General features: G+C 32.3%; 1 protein-coding gene across 1 annotated transcript; it reads right to left on the bottom strand.

Moving 5' to 3' along the window:
• Nucleotides 1–6,626: 6,626 nt before the first annotated feature.
• LOC112507044 lies at nt 6,627–9,774 on the bottom strand. Its single transcript, XM_025111441.1, has 2 exons — nt 9,390–9,774; nt 6,627–7,144 (listed from the first exon to the last, which is right to left on the bottom strand). The coding sequence occupies exons 1-2, from the start codon at nt 9,666–9,668 to the stop codon at nt 6,884–6,886; spliced, it is 540 nt and encodes a 179-aa protein (XP_024967209.1). The 5' UTR covers nt 9,669–9,774; the 3' UTR covers nt 6,627–6,883.
• Between the last annotated feature and the right edge of the window lie 16,496 nt (nt 9,775–26,270).

The following is a 26,270-nucleotide window of genomic DNA, read 5'->3' as shown; positions in this document are numbered from 1 at the left end:
TATTATATATAGAATACATAAATTTTATTTTAATTATTAGATCGAAGTAAAAAAATTGTATGTAGTTTCACATGTGTAGAAGGTAATTTTTTTAAGTATATAATATTTATATACGATAAATATAACAAATAAACTCAAACATCTTTTTTTACATTTAATGAGATTTAAACTCCTGACTTATTAGAAGGCCAAAGACACTTTGGTAATTATTAGCTCAACGTTTAATCCCAAGATGTTGATCACTTTTCACAAATAATGATAAGATGTCCAACCAATTTTGGTACTGAATTCCATTTTATATTATTTATGTCAAACTTAGGAGTCGTTTATCAAACCATTATTGAATAAGAGTTGATCAGGTGGCATCTACCTAACCAAGTGAGCATGACAGAAACCGAGAATTTTATCCAATAAAAAGCATACGAGGGATCAAGAACTTTACTTGGTAAGTGAGGAAAAAGACTTCTTGTTGGTCCCGTAAGGATCTACAAGAAGAGAAACAGTTTGTAGAAGGGGGGGGTGAATATAAACAAAATATTTTCAAATTTAAGATATATATTGATAGAGAAGATCAATACAAATTTTACAAGATTGTTTGCGGAAAGATAAGATAATAAAAACTTATCTAAACAATCTTTGATTATACACAAAACTTTAGCAATTACAAGAAAAGAATTTGCTAAAAGAAAGATCTTTTACTTAAGCTAGAAGATGCTTGAAGTAAGAATAAGGTTAGAGAGAGATGCGCGCTCTCTGTAAGGAGAAGAAACACTTCTATTTATACCCAGTGCATTAAATGTCCATTTAATGCAATATGGTAGGTTTAGAGTGCGTGCCAAACCTTAAAAGGAAGTTTGTTCTTCGCTACAATGAATAGTACAAAGCACTATTTCTGAGCAGACATCCTTACCTAAAGTTGGTGGACAAAGAGTCGACTAATCGGCTCTGTACCGTTTGTAAGGGTATGGGCTTTGTCCTTTGTGTGCATGGACAAAACAACAATAATCGTGCTAAGCAAGCTTCATTTGATCGCTGAATGCTAGAATGACCTGAAGGTCTCATCATCATTCGTTGAAACTTGAGCAGTCTTCACACATATGTAGACAGGCTTGTAATCACTGAATACCGGTTCAGAACACGTACGTACTCGCCGGTCTCTAATCTTCAGTTTCATTCTTCGACGTTTGTTGAAGGTTCTTTGGTGTGAGTGTTGTCTTCTTGAAGTATTGCTGTCTCTGATAGACTTACAATGCAAGTTCTTCAGCGATCACTGAACATACTCAGTGAAGATCGCTGGAACTGAAAATACAGAAACACAAATACAACGTGAAAGAGAAAAGGATTATTATCAAATCACTGAGAGAGAGGATCAACACTTCTCACCGGTAAAAGCTTACCGGGTAAAAGATGTTTACCAACAACTCATTTTGATGACCGAAAATGTTACTTAATAAGGTAATTGAGGATGATAAACAAAACTTGGACCTTTGAGGATCCTTCTCACAAATCACCGGTTAGTGGCGGATGCAAGAATTTTTTTTTGAGCAGGTGCACGTTGAAGATGGATTAAAGGTCCGCAAAAAAACACATTTTGGCCTAGGGAAAAGTCAATTGTGTCGAATTAGGGAATAAAATACATTTTATCAAATGAAATCTACTTTTATCTTTAAATTAAATACATGTTTCCTTGAATGAGATAAAAATAGACGATTTTTAAGATGAATTGACATTGAGAAAGAAAACAAATCATGAAAAATAATAATAAAATCAAAATGGGAAAAATATTAACAAAAAAATGCCTTTGGCAAACCAATTGGCCTTTCAACTAGCGGTATGTGAAACATTAGCCCCTTAGGAGTTCAAGGATTCAAACCTCACGAAAAATGAGAAGGGCGTGTGAGTTTTTTTTTTTTTTGTTCTTTTTATTGTATATAAATATTATATACTTCAAAATTGATTGGCATATTTGTAATAATGCATATAATTGTACCTAAGGTTCTTGGGGCTTTGGGACTGGATCTTAAAATTAAAAAACAAAATAAAAAATTAGAATTTCAATTGAAATAAGATTTGAATCCATGACCTCTTGCATATGGAAGATTAATCTAACCATCCTATCCATGTTTAATTTATGTTATAGATTTGATTTTAAAGTATTTAAGGACACCTTTCAAAATCAAGCAGGTGCATCTTTCTAAAGCCTATTTTTCTCTTGCAATAATCGAGTGAGCATGTGCACGAGAGCCCGTTCACTCCTAATAGGTCTCCCCCATCACAGTATCACCAGTTTGAGTCCTGCAAGCCAACTAAGGATTTCAATGGTTGTTCTCTAGGGCCTCTGAGATTACTCAAGGTGCATACAAACTGACCGGAATACGATGGTCAACATAAGAAAAAAAGCAAGGACGATAACTCTTGCCAATAAAGACTTACCAGATAAGCATTTTGTAAACAACCCGTATTCATTAAATCATTGGTTACACTAAAAAGAATAATCTACAAAATAATTTGGGTAATAAAATAAATCCACCAGCAAAGTGTTGTGGATGTACTGGAGCCCCTTTTATATATATATATATATATATATATAATAGAAAAGAAATCCAATAATTCTGGAATGGTGGAGAAGCTAATAGCTCCAACACAGGGACAATGGTTTCTACTTTACTGCCAGCTAAGGTGTTTTTCGTGTGTCAAAAGTGGCCAAAAGACATCTATAAACTCATGTGTACCAAATGTAGGACTTTAGGTTAAAGCTTGCAGAATTGTGTGGTCCATATGCAAACTCTATACAGGAAGAAAAAAAATTAACCATGGATTTTTGAGTTAATTTGTGCGCATCTCGACTGATCTAAGGGTTCTTGGAGAACAGCAAGGAGAATCTCCAATGACCTTGCAGGACTTGAATCGGTCACCTCTGAAGAGAATCCCTAAGGACTTAAGTCTTATTGTCTATTGAGCTAAACTCATCTTTTAGATTATCTATAATGAAATTTTTTGAAGAGCTTAATGGCCGCGTTGAAAAAAACTACTGACTACAAACATCACTTTTTTGCTTAAAACATAATAAGCTTTACCACCTAAGTTTGTAGGTTCTACCTTTTCAAAAAAGCTTTACCATTATAGATGCTCATAGGACATCTCCAATGGGTAACACCAAGTCCGTAAAAATTGGTGCAAACAATATAGCTTTTCCAATGGTAACACCAAATCTTACACCAAAATGTAAGATTCTAAGTATTTATTCCTTGTTATTTTCACCGGTTGATGCAACTGAACAATATTATACCAAATCTGGTGTTCTACTATTCATCACACCAAATTTAATGGTGTATCCATTGGAGTGATTTGATGTCAATTTTGTTATTTGGTGTAAAGATTTAGGAGTTGTTTACACAAACGTTTACTCCATAAGTGTTTTCTCGATACGCGTTTACCGGTAAGATTCAACACTATCACTTACCTTACCGGGTAAGTAACTAGTTCATCAAAACAGCGTCGTATGCAACAATGTAAGCACTAACCGGGAAAGAGTCGTCACCCTCACTTACCAGGTAAGACTCTCAATCCTTGTCGTCGCTCTTACCAAGTAAGATTCTCGGTCCTTGTCATGTTCATTTGTTAAGGTAAGTAACCCAATAAGTGTTCCACAAACAGCCCCTTAGTGTCCCATCGAAGATGATCTTATAGCATGTCTATTTAATAAGTACGAATTATAATCCACCAAATTTGACACAATAACATCAATAGAACTATGCATTTACAATGAAACATGAACAACAGAAATCAAAATTAACTCATAAACTAGATAAATAAACAGGTTGCTTCTGCCTTAACTACAATATTACAAGACTCATAATAAAAAACAAAAAAGATGCAACATCCTATTAAATCACATAGGTTACTCTTTGCTATACAAAATAGATAAACATATATAATTGGAGTCTCTCATTGTCAACTATACATATGACTATTTGTTAACGGCTTAATGAGTTTAATGGAACTTGCAACTATTTGGTAATGGCTTAATGATATAGAAAACGGCTTATTCAGTTCGCTTTAAAGTGGGAGTTTTATGCAGAAAGCCAAGTTTTTTTTCAAACATGTCCCTCCCAACTAAAAACGCGCTCCTTCTATCTATGAAAAAACCCTTCACAAACAAAAACCTTTTCAATTTACACACACAACTTTATCCATACATGATTTGATGAAAAACCAACCAAACAACCCTTTAGACTTTGGATTACCTCCCCTCCAAGTATGTTGGAACCTCCATTCTCTCTTCAAGGACTTTTTTAGAGCGTAATCTAAAGAAGTTCCACATATTGTCACATGGTATCATAGTCAAGGTCTACCACTCTAGAAACTCGACAGTTTGAGACATTTTGTGCCCGTCTAGCGTCTGTTGGAGAAACATCGGCTAGACTTGAACCATTTCTCTTCCATATACATGTCAAAACTTCTCTTTTCTCCTCAAAGGCTCTTTTGAAATGAAATATAACAGGGTTCCACATATTCTCACACACATGTATATATATACATATATATATATATACACATATATATATATATCAAACATAAATCCCCTGACTATACCGATGATACTCTAATATCTTTCTAGAAGTATCTACAAAAACCCTTATTTATTTGAAAGATTGAAAGTCAGATGTATACTCTACAATACAAAAGACGCGTGGTTTTTATCCCACATTATGTGAGGTGTTGGTTCAATGGCCACAACCAACAAAATTGGTTATTATCAGACCATCAATCAGTTCTGTTTTAGGTTCTTGGGTAGTGAATTATTTTGGCTTGTACTAATAATTGCATGTACAGAATGGTAAGTTTCATCAAGGGCACATGAAGGTGGTTACCTACATGATCATAGAAAAGATTCACTTCAACCTACAAATGTGATACTTTCAGATATTTTTATGATTCACATGTACATCATCAATAACTTCCTTTGGTTTCTTGTGTTTGGTTTTGTAGTCTTATTTACCAACTGTTGTAGGTTTGTTGATGTTCCTTTGGGTTTTAGGGGCCGTTTAGAGAACTCTTAATGGGTAAGCCCTTACCGGGTGTCACTTATCTCACCAGGTAAGCATGACAACGACCGAGAATCTTATACGATAATTGAGAGAAATAAGCCTTACTCGCGTTAAGCATTTACCAGGTAAAAGACGCTTTGTTTTAAAGGCCGAGAATGTTACTAGATAAGGTAAGTAAGAGTGATGATCTTGTTGGTAAGCGCTTACCTAATAACAATAAGAATTTGGTAAATACTTGGATCATAAAACTATTTATTAGCAACAAGTTCAAGATTATGGAACTCTACCAACAAAAGTATATCAGTAGCTTTAGACATAACTCCACACATGATGTTTCCTATCATAATAATGAGCACAGGAGCCATCGACATCAACACAAACTTCTTCTAGAAAAAACCAACAAAATCCATATTATAGATTTTAAATTTTTGTATCGACTTCAAAATTTTGAAGTGAACAATTTTTATGAAAGTAGCGACTTGGACCCTCCATTATTTGGGATGGTGAAAGGTGCCTCCTGGAAAGAATCCACCACTTCATTCCTAGTTCTACTATGCATAATTGTCTTCAATATATTATACACATTCCCTCCGTATAAAGTATATATGGAGGCCGTCACAATCTTGTTGGAGGCATGTTACAACAGTACTAAAACCAAGATTTAACATGCTAATAGACGTCCTAGAAACGTGTTAGTAAACCCATGTCAAGTCTCCTTGCGTTCATCCTCTGACGGGAGAAATTTTTGTCCAGTTCATATAGGTGTGTTGAGCATGGATCACTAGAGTGGCTAAACGCTGAAGGTGACTACATCAGCTCCAGTGTCAACCCCTCTTACATACCGCAAGGGACTCTGCCCCTTGACCGGGGGCAGCCCCCCCACCGCCATATGGCGAAATCCTCCCAGGTTCATGTTAGCTTATACAAGTGAGCAATCCACACCACCTTACCCTTGTTATAGCTTAACTAAGAACCATATCATCCTCTTGTATTTTCAATCACACTAAATGGCATGATGACACTAAAATCACTTGGACGGGTTTTTGGAGTTAGCTCACCCTCGCGGGATCGCGACCCTTTGTCCAGTTAATTCTCCCTAGATACATCTATTCAATTAAATTATGAATCAGTTTCGCGAACACAACCCATGTTCCTAATTACAATCCATGTTGTTACTGCAGTCAAAATACAAAATATCGGTCAACCCCGATATTCGATATTTCGGTTATATCGGTCCAAAATAGCGGTTAATATAATATTTCTTAGAATTATATATATGTGTGTGTGTGCGCGTATGCATCCATAAACATATCATATGCATTAATTAGAGTTTAGAAATATAGTTTTAAAATTAAAACATCACATAAACAAGTCTCACAAAACAAAATAGGAAAAGTGTTCAAAAACGAGCTAATCGCAAGCAATAGGTTCGGCATCCGAGTCAACATCATCTAATACGTTCACTTTTTCGTTAGAAACAGCGTGAGACCTAATATATGTGTTGACTGGTTGACCAAATAAAGAGGCCCAAAAAACTAAGCCCAACATATAATAAAAAAAGCCCAAACATTTGTCTTGTAGAAAATCCGTATATCGGACCGATTTTTCCATCAAAATATCGGTATATATCAACGATATTATCGGAACCGATATTTCACCATCAAGATTTTTCCAGAGACTGATATCCGATATATCGGCGATATATCGCGATTTTAACACCATAGATTACAATGAGTTTAAATGAATTATTAATTACAAACAACTTATGAATATAACATAAGAATGTGGTGGGCAAATATCAAACAAAATAATTCAAACCTGGTAAAGGGGACTCACTCCTGCACTAGTCGCTCGAGTATGAGGTTGACAGCTGCATTCGCTGATGAAAACGCTCCGTGAAAGCTCTCTTTATACGATATGCTTTCCAGCTCCATTGCCATCCTTAGCAATATATCACCTAGGTCAGTTTGGTTCTCTGTTAAAGATTTGTAGTATGACGAGGCAGCAACATTGCTAATGTCCACGTTGGTTGGCTCTGGACAATATTCATTGTCCAACCACTTGTGAAGGGTTACTCTTAACCATTCTGATTCCTGCGGAATGCCATTAATTTTGAGTATGCAGCAGCACATGCAGATATCAAAATACAAATTCACACACATTTACCCTTCCAAAGTTCCATTAAGATACTTCCGATAAGAATATGAATGGTTAATTGAAGAGTAGGGAAAACCACCATATTTACTTGTATCCAGACAGTTTTTTTTCGTTTAAATCACAGTTCACATGCGACAGAAATGCAATAAGCACTCTTGGTATATCTGGTAAATCTAAGGGCAGGTTCAAATGAGAACCGTAATGTTTTGAGAACCTATGAACCAATTATACATGTTTTATTCATGATAAATGTCGTGACAGATATTCATAACAAAAATGTATCCTGAATGATACATGAAATAGTTGGTTCCTAAATTCTCAAAATATTTATGGTTCTCGTTTGAACTTCCCTTGGTAGGACTAATTATGTAGAAACCTTGCCCACTCTCTAAGAATATATTTAGTAATTTAGACTTGAAGGCATAACAGTAGATTTCAGGTCTCATAGAGCCCAACTGCTTGTGGCAGATCCCAAACAGGACTCTAGCTTTATTGCGAGCCAAAAATCTTGAGAAATTTCCCTTCCATAGGCGTCGTTGTGGCATGAACTCATTTCTGCCTTCCCCCACCCCCCCACCCTACATTGTAATGGAGATTAACGGGTTGAAGGCAGTGAGGCAAGGTCAGAGTGTAGGTCCAGTTGAAAAGATCCACTAGACTTCAAGATCATCACTCAAAAATGGCTCTGAGTAACTGAGTAAGTCGGGAATAAGATATGATGATCGTTTTATACTCATATAAGAGTAAAATCTCCCAAGGAGTATGAGAACCTAACAATGATCCAAATATATGACTTCTAGGACCTCGCATGAGGAGAATAAACAGGTAAATGCTACCAAGTAGGGTATTACCAATAATACAGTCTATACAACAAGAAGCTGTAATAACTTCAGTAATTCAGATATGTAGCTCTCCAGATGATTTTAGATTTAGAACTGAAACCATATCAGATCTGGGCAACAGTTACTTGAATTAACAACTTTTTCATGAAGCATGCCCTCAAACATCAGAGCATAGTGATTACAACTTCAAATAAATTATAAATACCTTCTGCATCCAAAAAAAATAGTTGGTCTGATGGGTGGATAAAGCAAGTACTTGAGTACTTCTATCACAAAAAAAGTTGCCAAGACAAGCATCAATGTTATATTAACCACAAATTTACTATAATCAAACAGCCTAGCTAGTTAGTAAGCATCAATGTTATATTAACCACAAATTTACTATAATCAAACAGCCTAGCTAGGTTAGTGACCAGGTAATTTGTTTATCTACTTTCCTTGTCACTGATAAATCAATTCTACTGAATCACAAGGGTGGTAGCGTGGTGCATAAGGACAAGGGGATGATAAAATCAGCCATCTACGTATATGCTTGTGGCGACAGGGAGATTTACCTCAGGGTTTGGGCGAAGCCTACAGTCGCAATTTGCCATGGGATTAGTGTGGGCAAAGCCTGGAATCACCCATTTCCAAAAATCAGTTATACTTGTTTTTTTAGATATAACCTTGGAGCACCCAAGATAAAGTCAAGCATTACTAACCGCTAATTAAAACTTCTGTAATCATTTGTGACAGAAAACAACTATATCAACTAAGAATCATCCTCTACTTGGTATATGTTTTACACAGCAGCAGGCTTTTCATGCTTTCAATGATCTTCTAAAATGATAGATAGATCCAGCTTTCATGAACCTTCTAGAGCTTCAAAGTTTATATTCCTTTAATTAATCTACATGAGGTCTCTGATGAGTACCACCAAACATCATTTGCATTTAACAATTGATTATTGGATTAGATGACCTTCGACCATCATAATTCTTAAGTCTCCATCATACACTACATAAATTAAACACTCCGTACCAAAAAATACAAGATCGCTATAGTTTGCTACTAACCCCTGTCATGTTTGCAACTCTCTGGTAGAACCGTAGCAGTACTATAACAAAAACTTAATATAAGTTGGTGTGAATCCAACCAGAACCACAGATTTTTTATATTTATTATTCCAATGTGCCTCATAAATAAACTAAAACTTTAATGATGATAAGTATCCATTAATACTAGATTCAACTTAAAATCAAATGAATGCACCCTGCGCATACGATATGTAGAAGAAAATGTAACAGGAAAATCACTTCAATGGTCCGATAAAATCAACTAAAAGTATCAATCAAATTACCTCCAAAGCTTTCGCAGAGTTCAACCAGGCTTTTGGAATCGTAACTTCTTCAACCGATCCTTCCAATTCTTCTTCTCCTTTTCCATCACTTCCGGAATTCGAAAACGAGCAACGCGTTTGAACAGAGATAAAACGACGATTCTTTAAATGAGAAGTGACATGAACATTACGGGCCGGAGATCCGCCGATGGTGAAAGTTCTACTGTAAATTTCCGGCCGACGAACTGAATCGAGATTTGAGGTAACTGCAGTTTGGAACATGAAGGATAAGGACTCCATGAGATGTAAAATTAGGGTTTATAGTTTCGTAATTTGGAAGATCTGATGGCGGGAAAATTAGGGTCAGCTTCGCAAATATATTGGCGAAATTGCGCGGTGACCGGACGAAACCGATCATGTATGGATAAGACTTTATAGAAGGGCAAGTTTTACCGCTTTTAGTCCTCAATCTATATATAGTGTCAAAATTAGTCCTTGTACTTTATTGTTTTAATTTATCCACACACTAAGTTCTATTCCTTGCCTCTTTGGTCCTTTTTATAAACATATATTCTCTTGTAGATGCGGATGTAAAAATATCAAATATATGTCATCAGTGGCATAAATTTAAAAAATTTATTATATTTATCAAACACGTTAAAAATCAGTTTTATCTCTTAATAGTTTCATTAAAAGGGAGTATTTGAATCGTTAAGAGATAAATATTGTTTGACAAAAAAAATGTCTCTTAATGGTTCTAAAACCCTCAGAATTATTTTGTATCATGAGTCTTCCTTAACCATTCGGTGCCTTAATTCCATTGTAAACAATTACCGAACAATTATATTTCATTTTGCACTGTATTATGAAGGTCTCGTAATCATTCTGACTACTTAATCATTATGCATCAAACCATTCAACAACTGCCAAACAGTCTCTTAGTTCAATGATTTACAATTAAAGTTTGTGTTACTCTCCAAAAATGATTACCAGTTAAGATCAATTATTTTTTACTATTACTATCAATGATAATCGTTGAAATTAAATGTACTGATAAAAATATTTATTAAATGTATTGAATATTTTAATGATATAATTCATATTGTAATCTACAAAATGTATAAGCTCTTTGAGATGAAAATACATTTGCTTTTGGGATTTTGATGATATCCATGACTTTGATGATAAAAGTCCAAATGCAATGACAAGGGTGGTGTTCGATTGGTTTGAGTTTTGGCTCCAAATGTCAAAAATATTAGGAGGTATAACCCCCCCCCCCCCTTCTTATGGCCACGAAGGTTCAAATGCGGTGACTTCAGTTTACCCGTAAAACGGGTGGTCGCCATAGCGGGTTGAATATCCATGTTAATAAAAAAAATCCAAATGCTTGATACCATTGTTGTATGTTTTATCTGTTTAGCCTTGTCTTATTAGTAGAAGCATATAACCTTTTAACGTATAGGGTTGGTACACATTGTACGCGATTTGTTACCTTCTACAACCACATGAACCCATGCTTATAAACTATAAAAAAAATGAAATATTTTAATTTTACAATAGCCTAAAAGCCGATTTTGTTATGAAGTGAATAGGGTCTGATTTGCCCCTACCCGGTGAGGAACCTGGTTCACCCGATCCAAACGGGGACGGGGATTCCCCGCTAAAACGTCCCGGGGGCCAGAGGGATGTTAATCAGATCAGGATCATAGATCTCTGGTATAATCAAACTAACGGATATTATTCATGAGGTTTGATCGGAGTTTGACCGGGGATTGACAGAGGTTTGACCGGGACAAGATGTTAATTTATCTCCATACCCGCCGAGGGATGTTACTACAAACCGGGGTCGGAACCGGAGATTACAAAACTTCACCCCATCCCCGTTCTGTTACCATGGCAAGAAGTGGATAAAATTGTCGGTGAAAACTATGATGAACAATAATGGACTAATTTAAGCCACAACTACTCATGTGTACCATGTACTCAGCTGTATATGATATGATTGCAAACTTCTTCTAGTTATATGTATGTTTTCATTAAATCAATGTATTTATTACATTTCATATCAAGATAAAATGCATGAAAATGAAATATATTTTAACGAGAAGCGATGAGTTGAATAGATTTTTTATTCTAAATATAACATGGAATTTTAGGTATCATTTATAATGAATTTAGAGTAAACTTCAAACTTCGTCCACGTGGTTTGTCGAAAATAACTCTTTTCTTCCTGCAGTTTTGAAACTACAAGAAGATCGTTGTGGGATTTGGTCCATTTATGTAAAGGTCGTAAGGGGCATTTTCGTCATTTTTTTCAATTATTTGTCTTTTACTCAATCCACACCGGTTTATGAGCATGTGGTTTTTGATCGGGAAAAGACAAAAAAAAAATCAATAAAGACGATAATGCATGTTATTTAATGAAATGTTTTAGTGGTTGTTAGAGGGTGAAATGAAACTCGGACGTTTAGACAAATCATGATGATCACGTTGGAATTTCGAAAATATAGAAATAAAAAAATATATTTTTAACAAACGACTGGGACCAAATTTAGGGTTTACATTGAAATTTCTACGTCATGGCATATCATATCAGTTTTTTTGTTTTCTGATTAAATCTTATGTGTCGTTTAATAAAAAGATATACATGACAAGTAAACAAAATAAAACATTGGTAAAGTTTATTTCCAAATCCTAAAATGACATTTTTTTAAAAAGATGGTTCATAAAATAGAAATCAAGGAGGTCTCAGGTTCGAATTAAAATCATAAAGATAGTGTTCGATTGGGTTGAGCTTGGACTCCAAAGTTCAAAAGTGTCTGGAGGGTACAGGTTCGAATTCAAAGAGGAATAAAATCCACTTGTGACCACGAAGGTTCAAATGTGGTGCACGGGTAGTCGTCATGAGATTAGTCGGCTCGGATAGCGGGTTAGATGTCCAGGTTAATAAAATAAAAATCAACTCAAAATTGATTACAAGTTGATGTACTAAAGATAATCATAATTGGAGTAACTTTAGACCAACTTCAACGGTTTAAACTTATTTTCTACAGTTGCTCATTTTATTTTATTTTTATTAACCTGGATATCTAATCCGCTGTGCGAGCCAACTAATTCCAGAGCGATCACCTGCTTTGCAGGTAGCCCAGAGTCACCGCATTTGAACCTCCGTGGCCACAAAGAGATTTTTATTCCTCGTTGGATTTAAACCTGGGACCTCCGATACTTTTGACCTTTGGAGCCAAGCTCAAACCAATCAGACACCACCATTGTGGTTACAGTTGTTCGTTTTGAACAAGATATATCGAAGTCGAGGTTATAGTCAATGGTTGATGATAGCTTTATGGAAACTACTGACGATTCGAAGCAGAATTATTGGTCTAACATGCCACCGAAGCTATTGAAGGACTTGTTGACGAGGATCGCGGCGTCAAAATCTTTATGGATTTCTTAAAAGAATGTGGACGAAGTTGGAGGAAAAAACACGAAGGAAATTGTAAAATGTCCTGAAGTCTTCGGCAAGCCAACCTTCCCCGTCTCATTAAAGCGGGTTTAATGATAAACTCTTTGTTTCGGAAATTGTAGATATAATTATCAGTTATTAATGTTTGTTGTCATATCTTAGCTGTAGTTCATATAATGCTTGTTAGGATCGAGAATCACACACAATGGCAACTGAAGAAAAGAAAAAACCAATATCGGTATATTTAGAGATGAAAATTTTACCCGTTTCCTCGATTTGACGGGTAACGAGGCGTAGACGGATCTAACTTCATACCCAAAGTGGGTTCGGAGATGGTATTATCCGTCCCTAATCCGACCTCACTTAAATTCTTTATTTTTATTTAATATATGTATATATTGTGTGTGTATAATCAAACGAGAACCACAAAAAAATATAAACTCGTGAGAACTGACAAAAAAATATTTTTTATATGGTATTTTTCATCAAAAACTATGATTTAAGATATTGTTTCACATACGTTTATGTTCACTTTATGAATAAAATGACATGTGAATTATTATTATTTTGTTTCACTTGGTGAAACAAAAAATTTACATAAAAAATATTTATGTGGTAAAACAAATACATGTGAAACTATCACGTTGTGAAACAAATATACGATGAAAAATATTTAAATCTTAGCATCTAATAAAAAAATCATGTAAAAAAGATATTTAAAAATCAGTTCTCATGGGTTTGTAACATTTTTGTGGTTCTCACTTGATATCCCCTCTCTCTCTCTCTCTCTCTCTCTCTATATATATATATATATATATATATATATTTATTATTAAATGATAAATATATTTGATTTTCAATATTGGTAATTAATGTAATGATGGTTCATTTTAATTTTAATTTTAAGACACATTGTTTTATTAATATTTTACTAAACGAGCACCCAATGGGTTACCAAGCCCACCAGGGACTTCTTCTCCTCTAACCCCGTCATTACTAGTCGGGGCAAGTAGCTTAAACGGAGGTTGGAGACAGGAGATGCATTATCCGCCCAATACTCGGCCCGTTTCCATACAGTGTTGCTAAAATAGCAACAATTAGTTGTATCTTATTTACTTCATACGCTTAAGGGGTTGCTTGAAGTTAGAGTCTAAGCGTTTATCGTGTAAGAGTCTTTTCTGTCACTTACTCGGTCTTACCATGTCTCTTACCGTATAAGATTTTTTGTTTTTATCACTTATCTTATCATACTCACCCGATAAGATAAGTGACATCCGTAAAACCTTCGGTAAAAGTTGATGACATTTTTTTTAATTAATTGGAGGTTGGTGTTTTTCTTACATAGGATATGTTGTCATGTACGTACTTCTCAAAAGTTGGGGTATTCAAGGAAATAGTCGCTCTACTCTTTGAGGGTAGAGGTGATGTATACATATATCTCACCCTCTGAACGGACCTCACGATCTAAGTGGCCGTTAGCTAATGACATTTCCATACGGTCTTCAATATATTATATAAGATTGTGGAACTTAACTTCTTTTTGGGGGGTAACCATGTTCCGAGGTAGCTTACGCACATCGATCGACTAATCCCCAGTACCACCATGAATGGCATGTGGTCATCGCAGGTGAACCTCCATGGGCCAAGGGCTTGTTAGTGTCTGGATTCAAACTCAAGGTAAATGAGATTTTACACTACATTCCTTGAGACTTAACCAGTGCACCACAACCCAAGTGGTTTGTCCAACTGAACTCTGCGATTGACTTGCTTTGATTCGACTCCAAAAGAAGGGCTTTACCTTCACTTTATACCAGTGTTTGTTAAAGTTGAATGCAGATCCTAGTAAGTTGCGATGTCTTGAATAAAGTCTCGTCATTTTAGGGAAATTGATTGAAATGTCCATTATCTCCACCTTACTTTCACTTTATAGCCACCTTTTTAATGCAATACCTTAAAATAGTCGGATTTTACACAAATGGCTTTATGCATTTGCGAAACCGCCTTTTCTTTCTAAAAAAAAGACAAAATGTGGTTTATGCAAATAGTTGGATTTTACGCAAATGGCTTTATGCAGTTGCACAAACCATTTTTTTTAACCAGAAAAAAGGTGGTTAACACAAATAATCTACATAAAATCTAGCTATTTGTGGAATTACACTGAAAAGGTAACCATAAAGTTAATGGGTTGGGGAAATTGACTATTTCAGTCATACCGTACTCTTACTCAGTTACTGCTTATCTCATTTCTGTCGGTAAACGACGGTAAACATATACAGCGTATTTCTTCGCTTGGAAAATTTCAAAAGTAATACCGCGACGACTAGCTTTCTGTTTCTTGATATTGTATAAAGATTGTTTAGCTTATTTAAACCTCAAAGTAGATTGTCAAACAGTACATTGTTTTTCATCGTTTTCTTGTTGGACCCTAATCTAAATGGTTTTAGACCCCATTATTGCAAGGTCCCTAGCCTGGCCCGTCTATCGTTAGGGTTGTTTGCTATTTAGACAAGACGTAATAGATTTTCAACGTTTGGTAAGACAAAACTAGACATGCAAGAACATGTAAAATGACTAATTTACCCCCGATGAGTTTTTTGTATCTTTTATATATTTTGATTAATTTATGTAATTTATTAAATTATAACAAAATATATATCTTTAAAAAATTAAAATAACATCAAAATAAAAAGTTTATATAGCGAGACACATCTTAATTTAATGTTCTATTTTATTATTTGTCTCTGTCAATGTTATAATACGATTTTATGTGTTTTTAAGAAAGCAACAATGATTTTATTTTTGAATAAAATATATCAATGTTAATATCAAATCAACTATATAAAAGTTCTCATTTTTTATGTAATTTCTTTAATTTATTTTTTTATTATAATTTAATTTAAGTTTAATAACGAAATAATTTATTTTTTGTTTAATAATATCACATTTTATAAAGATAATTATTAATTATTCTGTTAGAACTCAATAATTATCCTAATTATATTTTAGATTTTTTTTATATTTAAAATAAAATGTTTATCATGTATTTGATTATGTTTATTTGCAGTTAGTTACACTAATTCAGATATGAAGCTTTAATAAGTTGTACTTACGAACAATCTACTTGCAATGTTGAGTTTTAAGTAATATGCATTAATAAACAGTACTTTAYGCATAAAAATTGGTTTTTAAGAGTTTTATCAAATGCTTTATAATATAGTATAGATTATTATTATTATTATTTAATAAATTACATAAATTAACCAAAATATAAAAATTGTATCAAAATAATATTTTGAGGACAATAAAATGAAAGTTCAAAGAGAATAAAGTAAAATATAAGAAAGAATGAAATGTAAAGGTGGATGTATATTTGATGTTTTATAAGCGACTTAAATTTTATTTTGAGAGTATATTGGTAAAATATAAGTTTCCTCCTCCTTGTTCCATGTTAGTGGTTAGTGGTAGTGGAACACGCCTGTTCCACCACTTCTGTCTGTTTCATATAAAAGTCTTGCTAAATGTGGATTATTCTTTTGTTCTGTCCAGTATACCAAACGCAACCTAAGAGTGTGTTTGGTTTGCCAACAGGACTGTACAGACAAGAGTAAGGTTGGTGAGGATGAAAGTATCGTGTAAGGTTTATGGATTATAATCTGACATAGACAATTTATTAGTTTACGAATCTCATCTTAGACATTGTTTACCCAAATGCTTACCCGGTAACAGTCCACACTCTCACTTTATCGATTAAGAATTTAGTTCATCAAAACAACATCATATGCAACAATTTACCCTGTAAACACTTACCGAGTAAAACTCTCGGTCCTCGTAATTGCTCTTACAAGGTAAGATTCTCGTTCATTGTCATGTTCATCCAACTAGGTGCTTACTGGATAAGCATTTGGTAAAACAACCCCTTAGGGGCCGTTTACCAAACATTTACCCGAGTAAGTACTCACCAAGTCATGTTAACTCACCGGATGAATATGGTAAGGACCAAAAATCTTACCCGGTAAGAGCGAGACAATGACCATGAATTTTACCCGGTAAGTGAGGGGAACGACTCTTACCACGATAAATGCTTACCGGGTAAATTGTTACATAGGATGTCGTTTTGGTGAACTAAAATCTCACCCGGTACGTAAATAATAGTGTTAAATTTTACCGGTAAGCACTTTTTTTTGAAGTATATAATATTTATATACGGCAAATAAAACAAATAAACTCACATACCTTCCTCACATTTGGTGAGGTTTGAACCCTTGACCTTCTAGAAGGCCAATGACTCACATACCACTAGGCCAAAGGCCCTTTGGACCGGTAAGCATTTATCGGGTAAGTATTAGGTAAACAACCCCTTATTCTCCTTAAAATTTTGTTCCACCGATTTTGGTGGACCCAATTAAGTCCTATCTCATCCAAAAACGTCTTATCAAATATGGTACAATAAGTTTTTGTTTCAACTCAGTTCTATACTATCTTACCAAACACAGTCCAAAAGGGCTCTGGTTGGCCTAGACTTCAACCTAGTATGGTCCCATATATCATGGACCCAAAAGCTTCCTAGGCTTGGTCAATGGGATTTTCTACATTGAAATAGACCTCTATTATTTGCAAGGGAAATTTATTGGACTGAAGACCAGGCCCCATTTTTCCTATTTATTAGAAGATTATTCTTATGTGTCTGACTGACATGGCCCATGAATCAGACCAAGACCAGCGGTCCATGTTTTGTGGACCTTTTTCGTTTTCGTTAATTGTAGGAGTTCAGGTCAGCTTGTGCAAACCGAACCTCAACTAATTTAATGCACTTTAAAGGGTTGTTTGTTTACCTCTTAATAGTCTCATTAAGAAGGAACCTCTGAATTTTGTTTGGCAAAAATTTTTTTTGTCTCTTAATGGTTTTGAAACCCTCTGAATGATTTTGTATCATGGATCTCCTTTAACCATTAAGAACCCTGATTTCATTGTATAAAATAACCAAATAATTATATTTCATTTTACACTATATCATATTAGCCTCTTAATCTTTCTGATCACTTAATCATTCTGCACCAAACCATTCAGCAATTGCCAAACAGCCCCTAAAAACATCTTTAAAACGAATAAAATAGAGATTTTAAGAATTTTGGACATGTTTTTTGTTTCAACAGATTATCTAAAACTTTTCTTCGAAATGGAGAAAGTAAAAAAAAAAAAAAAAAACATTTCCAACAACTATGTTAAAATAGAGATTTTGACTTGTGAATATGAGCACCAAAGGCCCAAAAGGCTTTTGTTACAAGTGAATTTATTTTAGAAATTTTGATTTATCTTATTCTTTGTTTAGTAATTTTTTAAAATAGAGGATTAAAAATTAAAATTTCTGATGAATAACATTAAATTTGAGCAGTTTATCATATATGTATTTAGGAGATTACAACATTAATTATATTATTAAATATTTTAAAATATTAACGTTCCAATAACATTTGAAATAGATATTATATAAAAAGATAATACAACAGGTTTTTTAAAAACTTTCTAAGAACGTTTTCAACAGATTTTCAAAATGGATTTTTCTCCAACAGGGTTTTTAAAACTTTATTCAAAATAGAAAAAATAGGAGATGGAGCATGAAAATTTTCAAATTTGGAGAACTCCTCAAAAATGATTACATATAAAACAGGAATTATAAATATATAAAAGCGATAAATATTTTAATAATATAATTCATACTGTAATAGCCAAAATGGAGTAACAGTTGGAGATGAATTTAATTTATTTTACTTTATTTGAGATTTTGACTTTTGATTCTCTGTTTTGAAGAATACAATGGAGACGCTTAAGTGTTGTTTGGTTTGTAGGAATCGAATGAATTTGAGAGGATTTGGATTTCAAATTCATTTCAATCTCATGTTTGGTTTGTTGGATTTGTCGGGATTTGAAATCCTATAATTTAATTGAAATCTTACAAACATAGGATTTTGAAATCCTTACGAGTACTTGGGATTTCGTAGGATTGTATGAAATAAGGTTTTAAAAAATGCTAACAACATTTATTTTGTAATAAACTAATAATTGATGAATAAAAATGTAATTTAATTATTTTTATAATAATTTATAAACTATTTATAAATATTGGAATCCAGATCCTACAAACCAAACACACCAATGAATTCAAATCCATTTCAATCGAAATCCCTTTGTGAAATTTAAATCCCTAAAAAACAATCATGCAAACCAAACGGACCCTTAGGATGCATTTGGCTTGCATGATTGTTTTTTTGGGAGATTTTGATTCCATAGATTGCAATGAATTTAAAATCATTAGTATGTTTAGTCTGTAGGATTTAGAATAAAATTGAATTATATTAATTATAAAAAAAAATTATAACTAATTATAAAAATAATTACATTGCATTTTTATTAATTGATTATTACAAAACAAATGTTTTAACATTTTTTAAATTTTATTCCATACAATCCTATGAAATCACGTGAAATCCCGGCATCCCTTAAGGGCCCGTTTGGTTTGCAGTATTATTTTTGAGTGATTTGAATTTTATGAAGGGATTTGGATTTGGAGGGATTTGAAATCATTGGTGTCACTGATTTGTAGGATTTTGAATGAAATTAGATTCCATTATTTATAAAAAATTATAAAAATAATTAAATTACATTTTTATTAATCGATTATTACAAAACAAATGTTTTCAACATTTTCCAAAATCTATTTCATACAATCCTATCAGATCCCGTGAAATCCCGAGCATCCTATAAGGATTTCAAAATCCTACGTTTGTAGGATTTCAATTAAATCCTAAGATTTCGAATCTGGACAATCCAACAAACCAAACATGGATTATAATGGATTTGAAATCAAAATCTCTCCAAATTCATTCCAATCTTGCAAACCAAATGAGACCTAAAGATTTCAAAATCCTATGTTTATAGGATTTCGAATCCGAAAAATCCAACAAACTAAATACAGGATTGGAATAGATACGAAATCCATTACATTCTTGTGAATCAAACGTAACCTTGGGATTAGATCTCCCCGATTTACTTTGGAATTTGAATTATTGGTCTTAAATGGCTTGAAAAAGGGCATGCTATGCTTTCCAGATACCCCTAACTCGGAGTCTTTATTACGAAACTAACTCTTCCAATTTCGGAAAGCAAAGAATAATTTATCTGATAAATCAGTTGTTTGTTTTCAAGCAGTATTTCTTTCTGGTAATCATGGGTTTCTGAGTCAATTTATGTGCACCGACTAATTTCTCAAGCAATTATGAATAACCTAAAGTCATCGCAGGTGAACTTCCATGACTACAAAAACTTTGCAACACCTGAATTTAAACCTAGGATAAATGAGATCTTCTACAAAACCACAACCCAAATAGTTAATGAATGACTTTTATTTTTGGGCAAATTGCATGAAAAAGTAACGTACTTTAATTTGATTTTTATTTTTAGTAATATACTTTCAAAAATTTCATTATGGTACATAAGATGTAAAATTCTAAACATTTAAGTACCTGAGTAACCGGTTGAAGACTAATTTTAAATTAAAAAAAAATTCATGTCATTAACCACGCCAGCAAATAATACTGAGTTGGATACCACATCACTCGCCACATCAGCACGATAACCAGTTAATGTTTCAACCAGTTACCCGAATACTTAAATGTTTAAAACTTTACATCTTATGTACCAAAAATAGAAGTTTTGAAAGTACGTTACTCAAAATATGAATCAAGTTAAAGTATATTATTTTTTCATACAATTTACCATTTATTTTTATTGGTTTTACACTCGTTTATTTTTTATTCCCATTTTTCTTTGTTCATTTCCTTTTTCTTTTTCATATTTTCTTTATCTTTTGTACCATCTCTTTCAACGATAAGTAGATCTGATATTTTGTTAAGAAAAATACCAGATGAATATAATCTTCGAAATATAACAGATCTTTTTTGCGTATTTTGCTGATAATCATGAATTTGATTCTTCGAATAGAGTTAAACCGAAAGTTGTAGTCTCTAGTTTGAAAACCATAACTCCATCAATAATTGATTTTGTTTGTTCTGTCAAAAAAAAAAAATATTTTAGATTAAAAAAAATTCATAAATTTTAACAATTTTATTTCAAGTCTAAAAAAATTTATTTTAGATTAAAAAAATCAATTTTTTTTAACAATTTTAATCTAACACTCTAATTTATATTATTGTGTAAGATTGTAGTCCATAAAAACGGTATCGTATGTAACATTCAATCTAGTTAGTTTTTACTGGATAAAGGGTTGTTTATCAAACGCTTACAGACAACACTCACCACTTTCAATGCCTTATGGGTAATATTCCTGACCATCAAAATGAATTTGGTAAGCGTTTATAACTTGGTAAACACTTACCGGCAAGAGTATCATCTTCACTTACTAGTTAGACTCTCGATCTTTATCTTATCTTTTATCGACTAAGATTTTTGTTTCTTGTCATGTTCATATGGTAAGATAATTGAATATGTAAGCGCTTATTAAGGTAGGGTTGGGTTCCGGTGAGAATGAGAGTTAAGGTGAGAAACATAAGAATGGATCTCCACCATTGGATAAACATTAGGATGAGATGCACCGAATCAATTCCCGTATCAAACGCGATTCTTGGGTGAGTTTGAGATTAAAAGGTGATAAATGGTCCAAATCTCTTCGCACGCTTCTCGCCTTAACTCTCATTCTCACATGATATTTCGTCTATTAAGATAAGTGTTTTCTAAACAACCCTTTAGACTCTTCATTCTTATCATCGCTCTTAACAACTAACTTTGTCATATGATCTGGTAAGATGACATGACATGATAAATATTTATCAGATAAACGTTTCATAATTAATCCGTTGCGTCTTTTTAGAAAAAGAAAAAGGGAATAAATGGAAATTGTGGTTACGTGGCAAGGTTGGACACGATTAATAATTCAGCCGTCATTAAAATCAAATCAGCCGTAGCTTTTTGGTTGGATTCGGATACGATTAGATTATATTAGATTTGAACTATCCGGTTAGAATCCAAAATTCCATCAAATTAAATGATTGTTTAATAGTTGTTGAATGGTTTGGTGTTGAATAGTTAGGTGGTCAGAATAATTAAGAAGTTCTTATTATATAGTGCAAAATAAAATATAATTATTCGGTAATTGTTTACAATAGAATTAGGATGCTGAATGGTTAAGGGAGACTCATAATACAAAATCATTTTTATAACCATTAAGAGGCAGATTTTTTTTTTGTCAAACAAGATTCATTTATTAACGATTCAAATGATACATATTTATTAAATTATTAAGAAGTAAACAAACAACCCTAAACTATCCACACGTGATTTTAAACATTATTTGAAAAATCGTCATTTTTCAACGCCATGCCCAATTGCCCACCCACAAACCACAATCAACGGATCACGTACCACTGTCTGTTTCATCTTTTTATCATGCTAAATTTCATTAATTTAAGACTAATATTTTTATTCTAAAATATGTTCTTTAAATAAATTAATAGAACTTAAGTAATGTAATTGTGCTATATTATAAAGCATTTGATAATGCATAAAGTACTGTTTATTGATGTATATTATATAAAATTTTAGATCACAAGTAAATTGTGTACAAGTATAACTTATTAAAACTTCATTTTTGAATTTGCGTGACCAACTATAAATAAAAAAATCAAATACGGGATAAAAAACTTATTTTAAATAAAAAAATTCAAAATATAATTAGGATAATCATTAGTTATAACAAAATACTTATTTATTGTCTTTATAAAAAATTATATTATTAAACGATAAATAAATTGATTCGTTATTAAATTAAAATTATAAAAAAATATTAAATTAAAGAAATTATATAAAAATAAAAACTTTAAATAGTAAATTTGATATTATTATTAATGTATTTTTTTATGATATATTTATATTTTATTAAAAAATATATATCTTTTTTTCTCAAAACCACTAAAAACATATTATATCGATGGAGATAAATAATAAAAGGAAACATTAAAATTGAGATATACCTCACTATATTATGTGAGCACCCTTCTAGTACAATCAAAATAAGTTCGTTGCTTAACATATTAAATATGGGGTTTTAAACAAGAGACGCAAAATCGTATGGGAATAAAAGTTAAACTGAGAAATGTAAGAATGAACCTAAACCCTTTATCGCTTTTAATCTCGTTCTCATTCATGGATTACGCTTGATACATGGATTGATCTGGTGCATATCGCTCGTATTGATCTTCAATTATGATTAATCCAAATGTGGAGATTTATTCTTACATTTTCCACCATAACTTTCATTTTTATCATAACTCAACTCTTGAACAGGATCCGTAAAATTTTAAGGCTCAATTTTATATGTGTTTTGAGCTTTCATGAACTTATGTAAAGTTCTTTTTATTAGGGCATTATAATTTGAAAAATCTACATTTAGTAGCAATGAGTAATCCGTTACCTTTTATACCGATTAACCCCTTATTTTTTTTTTTATTCGCTTACATGGCTTAAACGGGGTGTTGTAGATGACACGTCATTTTGATTACATGACATAAATAAAATAAAAAGTCTATCATTCTTTTATAATTTCATCACTCTCCCTTTCAATAATTTATATCCAACTTAGAGTATATTTTTCATCCCTCTTTTTTTCTTTCTAATGGGGTGTTTGGGATTACTTATAAAAATAACTTATTGACTTATTCCAGTGTGACACCGGTAATAAACATTTTCAAGTGTTTGGATAAACAGCTTATAACGGTACCAGATCGGTAATAATGAGTTTTTAAAGAAGTTAAACCATTATAATTTATAATAAGGACTTTTATAGAAAAGCATAAATTGTTTGAAATAAGCAAATCCCAAACACCCCAAAGACCTTTTCAAAAAAATCCCAGTTTTATTAAATTGTATGCAAATTAAATATTATAGAGTAACATATTTTTAAACAATATTTTCAAAATAAAATATTTCATTTACAAGAAAACGTAACAATTCTTATTCTAAAAATACATATTTTTAACATTTTTCTAAAACACTATATAAATTATGCATGATAAATCTTCTAAATATTGTTATATTAATTAACAATTTAAAATTTTATACTTTATTTAACAATATCTAATAGACCGTTTATCAAATGTTTACCAGATCATATTATTTTACCAGATGAATATGTCAAGGACTAAGAATCTTACCCGATAAGAGTGAAGACAAGAACCGAGAGTCTTACTCGGTAAGTGATGACCATGACTTCTTAACACGGTTAGCGCTTACCAAGTAAGTTGTTACATACAAACTTGTTTTGGTGGACTGAAATCTTATATATTAAATAAACGATAGTGTTGAATTTTACCAGTAAACGTTAATCGGATAAGTGTTTAGGTAAACGGTCTATAACTCAATTTTTTTTATAAAAAATAACAAATGTCAATTAAAAAATTATAAATTAAAAACTAATTCCTGAAATTTAAACAATGGTGGAAACTTTTTATTTGGAAAAAAAGAGAAAGTAGTAATAAATATAATAATTTGGTGGAAAAATGACAAAATAGTGGTCGCTTACCATGACTATCGTAGTGCAAAAGCAAACCAACAGCTATAATTTAGAGTTGATAAGCTTTTAGATCTGGACCGTCAAAAAGTTAGGGCACACATGATGGCGAAACCTTCGTGGACGTAGATGATTATTGTTATTTTTTAAAACTTCATACATTAAACTTATTTTAATAAATTTTTAAGGAAATCAATTGAAATAATCAATCAGTAAATAAGATTTCATTTTTTAGTCATTTTTTTATTTAAATTCAAATTTTAGGGGTAATTTAAGAGTTGGTGAATGGTTTGATACATAATGATTAAGTGATCTGAATGATTAAAAGACTTGTATAATATAATATTAAATGAAATATGATTGTTTATAATAAAATTAAGAAAATTGATGGAAATAATCAATCAGTGTAAATAATATTTATTTTTTAGCCATTTTTTTAATCCAAAATCAATTTTTTAGTCATAAAATTTATGCATAGGTATAATGATTGGTTTTGGGTAAAAAAAAGTAATAATCCTTATCAGAAAATGAAATTATTATATAGAAACCTTACTCATATTGGTAGAGATTATTTATTTATTTGTTTTTTCTATAAATCAAGTTGAATGAAAAAGTAACGTAATTTAACATGATTTCTATTTTGGGTAATATATTTTCGAAACTTTCATTTTGGTACCTAAGATTTAAAATTCTAAATATTTAAGTATTCAGGTAACTGGTTGAAACATTAACCGATTATTCGTCACATCAGCATTAACTTGATACCACATTACTCGTCACATCAGCATGGTAACTGGTTAATACTTCAACCAGGCATTAACTGGTTACCCGGGTACTTAAATGTTTAAAATTTTACATCTTAAATACCAAAATGAAAGTTTTAAAAGTACGTTATCCAAAATAAAAATTAAGTTAAAGTACAGTACCAAAATGAAAGTTTTGAAAGTATATTACCAAAAACATAAATTAAGTTAAAATAATTATTTTTTCATGCAATTTGCTCTTATGCGTGTATGTAAGCATTTTGTGTAAAAATGGCTAAAAAGTGAAATCACCTATTAGTTTTGGCTATTTATGTAAAATTTTCAAATCTTTATAATTTATAATTTTTTTAACATAAAAGTTGACCACCGACAGTACGACGCCGTAAGAACAACTTTATATTTTTAATAAATCTCGAATTTAATTCATACAACTTCTTGAGTGTGAATACGTAAAATGATTGAAATGTTCTTATCTGTCTAGCATGTGAAGAGCACTTAACGAATAACCTTTTAACGTCAATTAAGATCGAAGATTGTAGATGTAAACTGATAAAAAATTATAGAGATTTTTATAATATAGTTTCGAGACTGAAACGACGACTCCCATAATTCTAACAAATCGCATGGACGATTTATTTAATTCAGTATGTAAAGATGCATTCAGCTCGTTTTTATGAGCTTTGATCAATGTAGAGAAGGGATATGGTGTGTACTGACTACGAAAAAGTAAATCACAAAGGATAATGTTATGGGTGGGTTAAATGCATCTCTGTATAAATCATAAGAGTGGTGTGGGATTGGTTTGATCTTGCATCCAAATGTTAAAAGTACCAGGAGGTCACAAGTTCAAATCTAAGGAGGAATCAAAATCCCCTTGTGGCCACGGAGGTTCAAATGCGGTGACTCCGGGCTATCTGCAAAGCAGGTGGTCCCCCTGAGATTAGTTGGCTCGCATAACGGGTTGGATATCCAAGTTAATCACAAAAAAATGCATCTCTATATATTGCTAAATGCACCCCTACATTGTAATTTTATTTTTACATAGACCAATATCATAACTCATGGGTTGTTTGGTTCATGCTTAGGAATGAAAAATA

The sequence above is a fragment of the Cynara cardunculus genome, assembly GCF_001531365.2.
Source record: "Cynara cardunculus var. scolymus isolate 2C chromosome LG 2, CcrdV1, whole genome shotgun sequence".
NCBI classification, from domain to species: domain Eukaryota; kingdom Viridiplantae; phylum Streptophyta; class Magnoliopsida; order Asterales; family Asteraceae; genus Cynara; species Cynara cardunculus.
The sequence above is the reverse complement of the archived record's forward strand: the minus strand, read 5'-3'. Positions and strand labels throughout refer to the sequence as shown.

Coding starts and splice junctions, on each gene's coding strand:
- LOC112507044 (XM_025111441.1), bottom strand. CDS start 9,668: ATGGAGTCCTTATCCTTCATGTTCCAAACTGCAGTTACCTCAAATCTC. Junction 7,145..9,389: donor ACTCTGCGAAAGCTTTGGAG/GTAATTTGATTG, acceptor GGCATTCCGCAG/GAATCAGAATGGTTAAGAGT.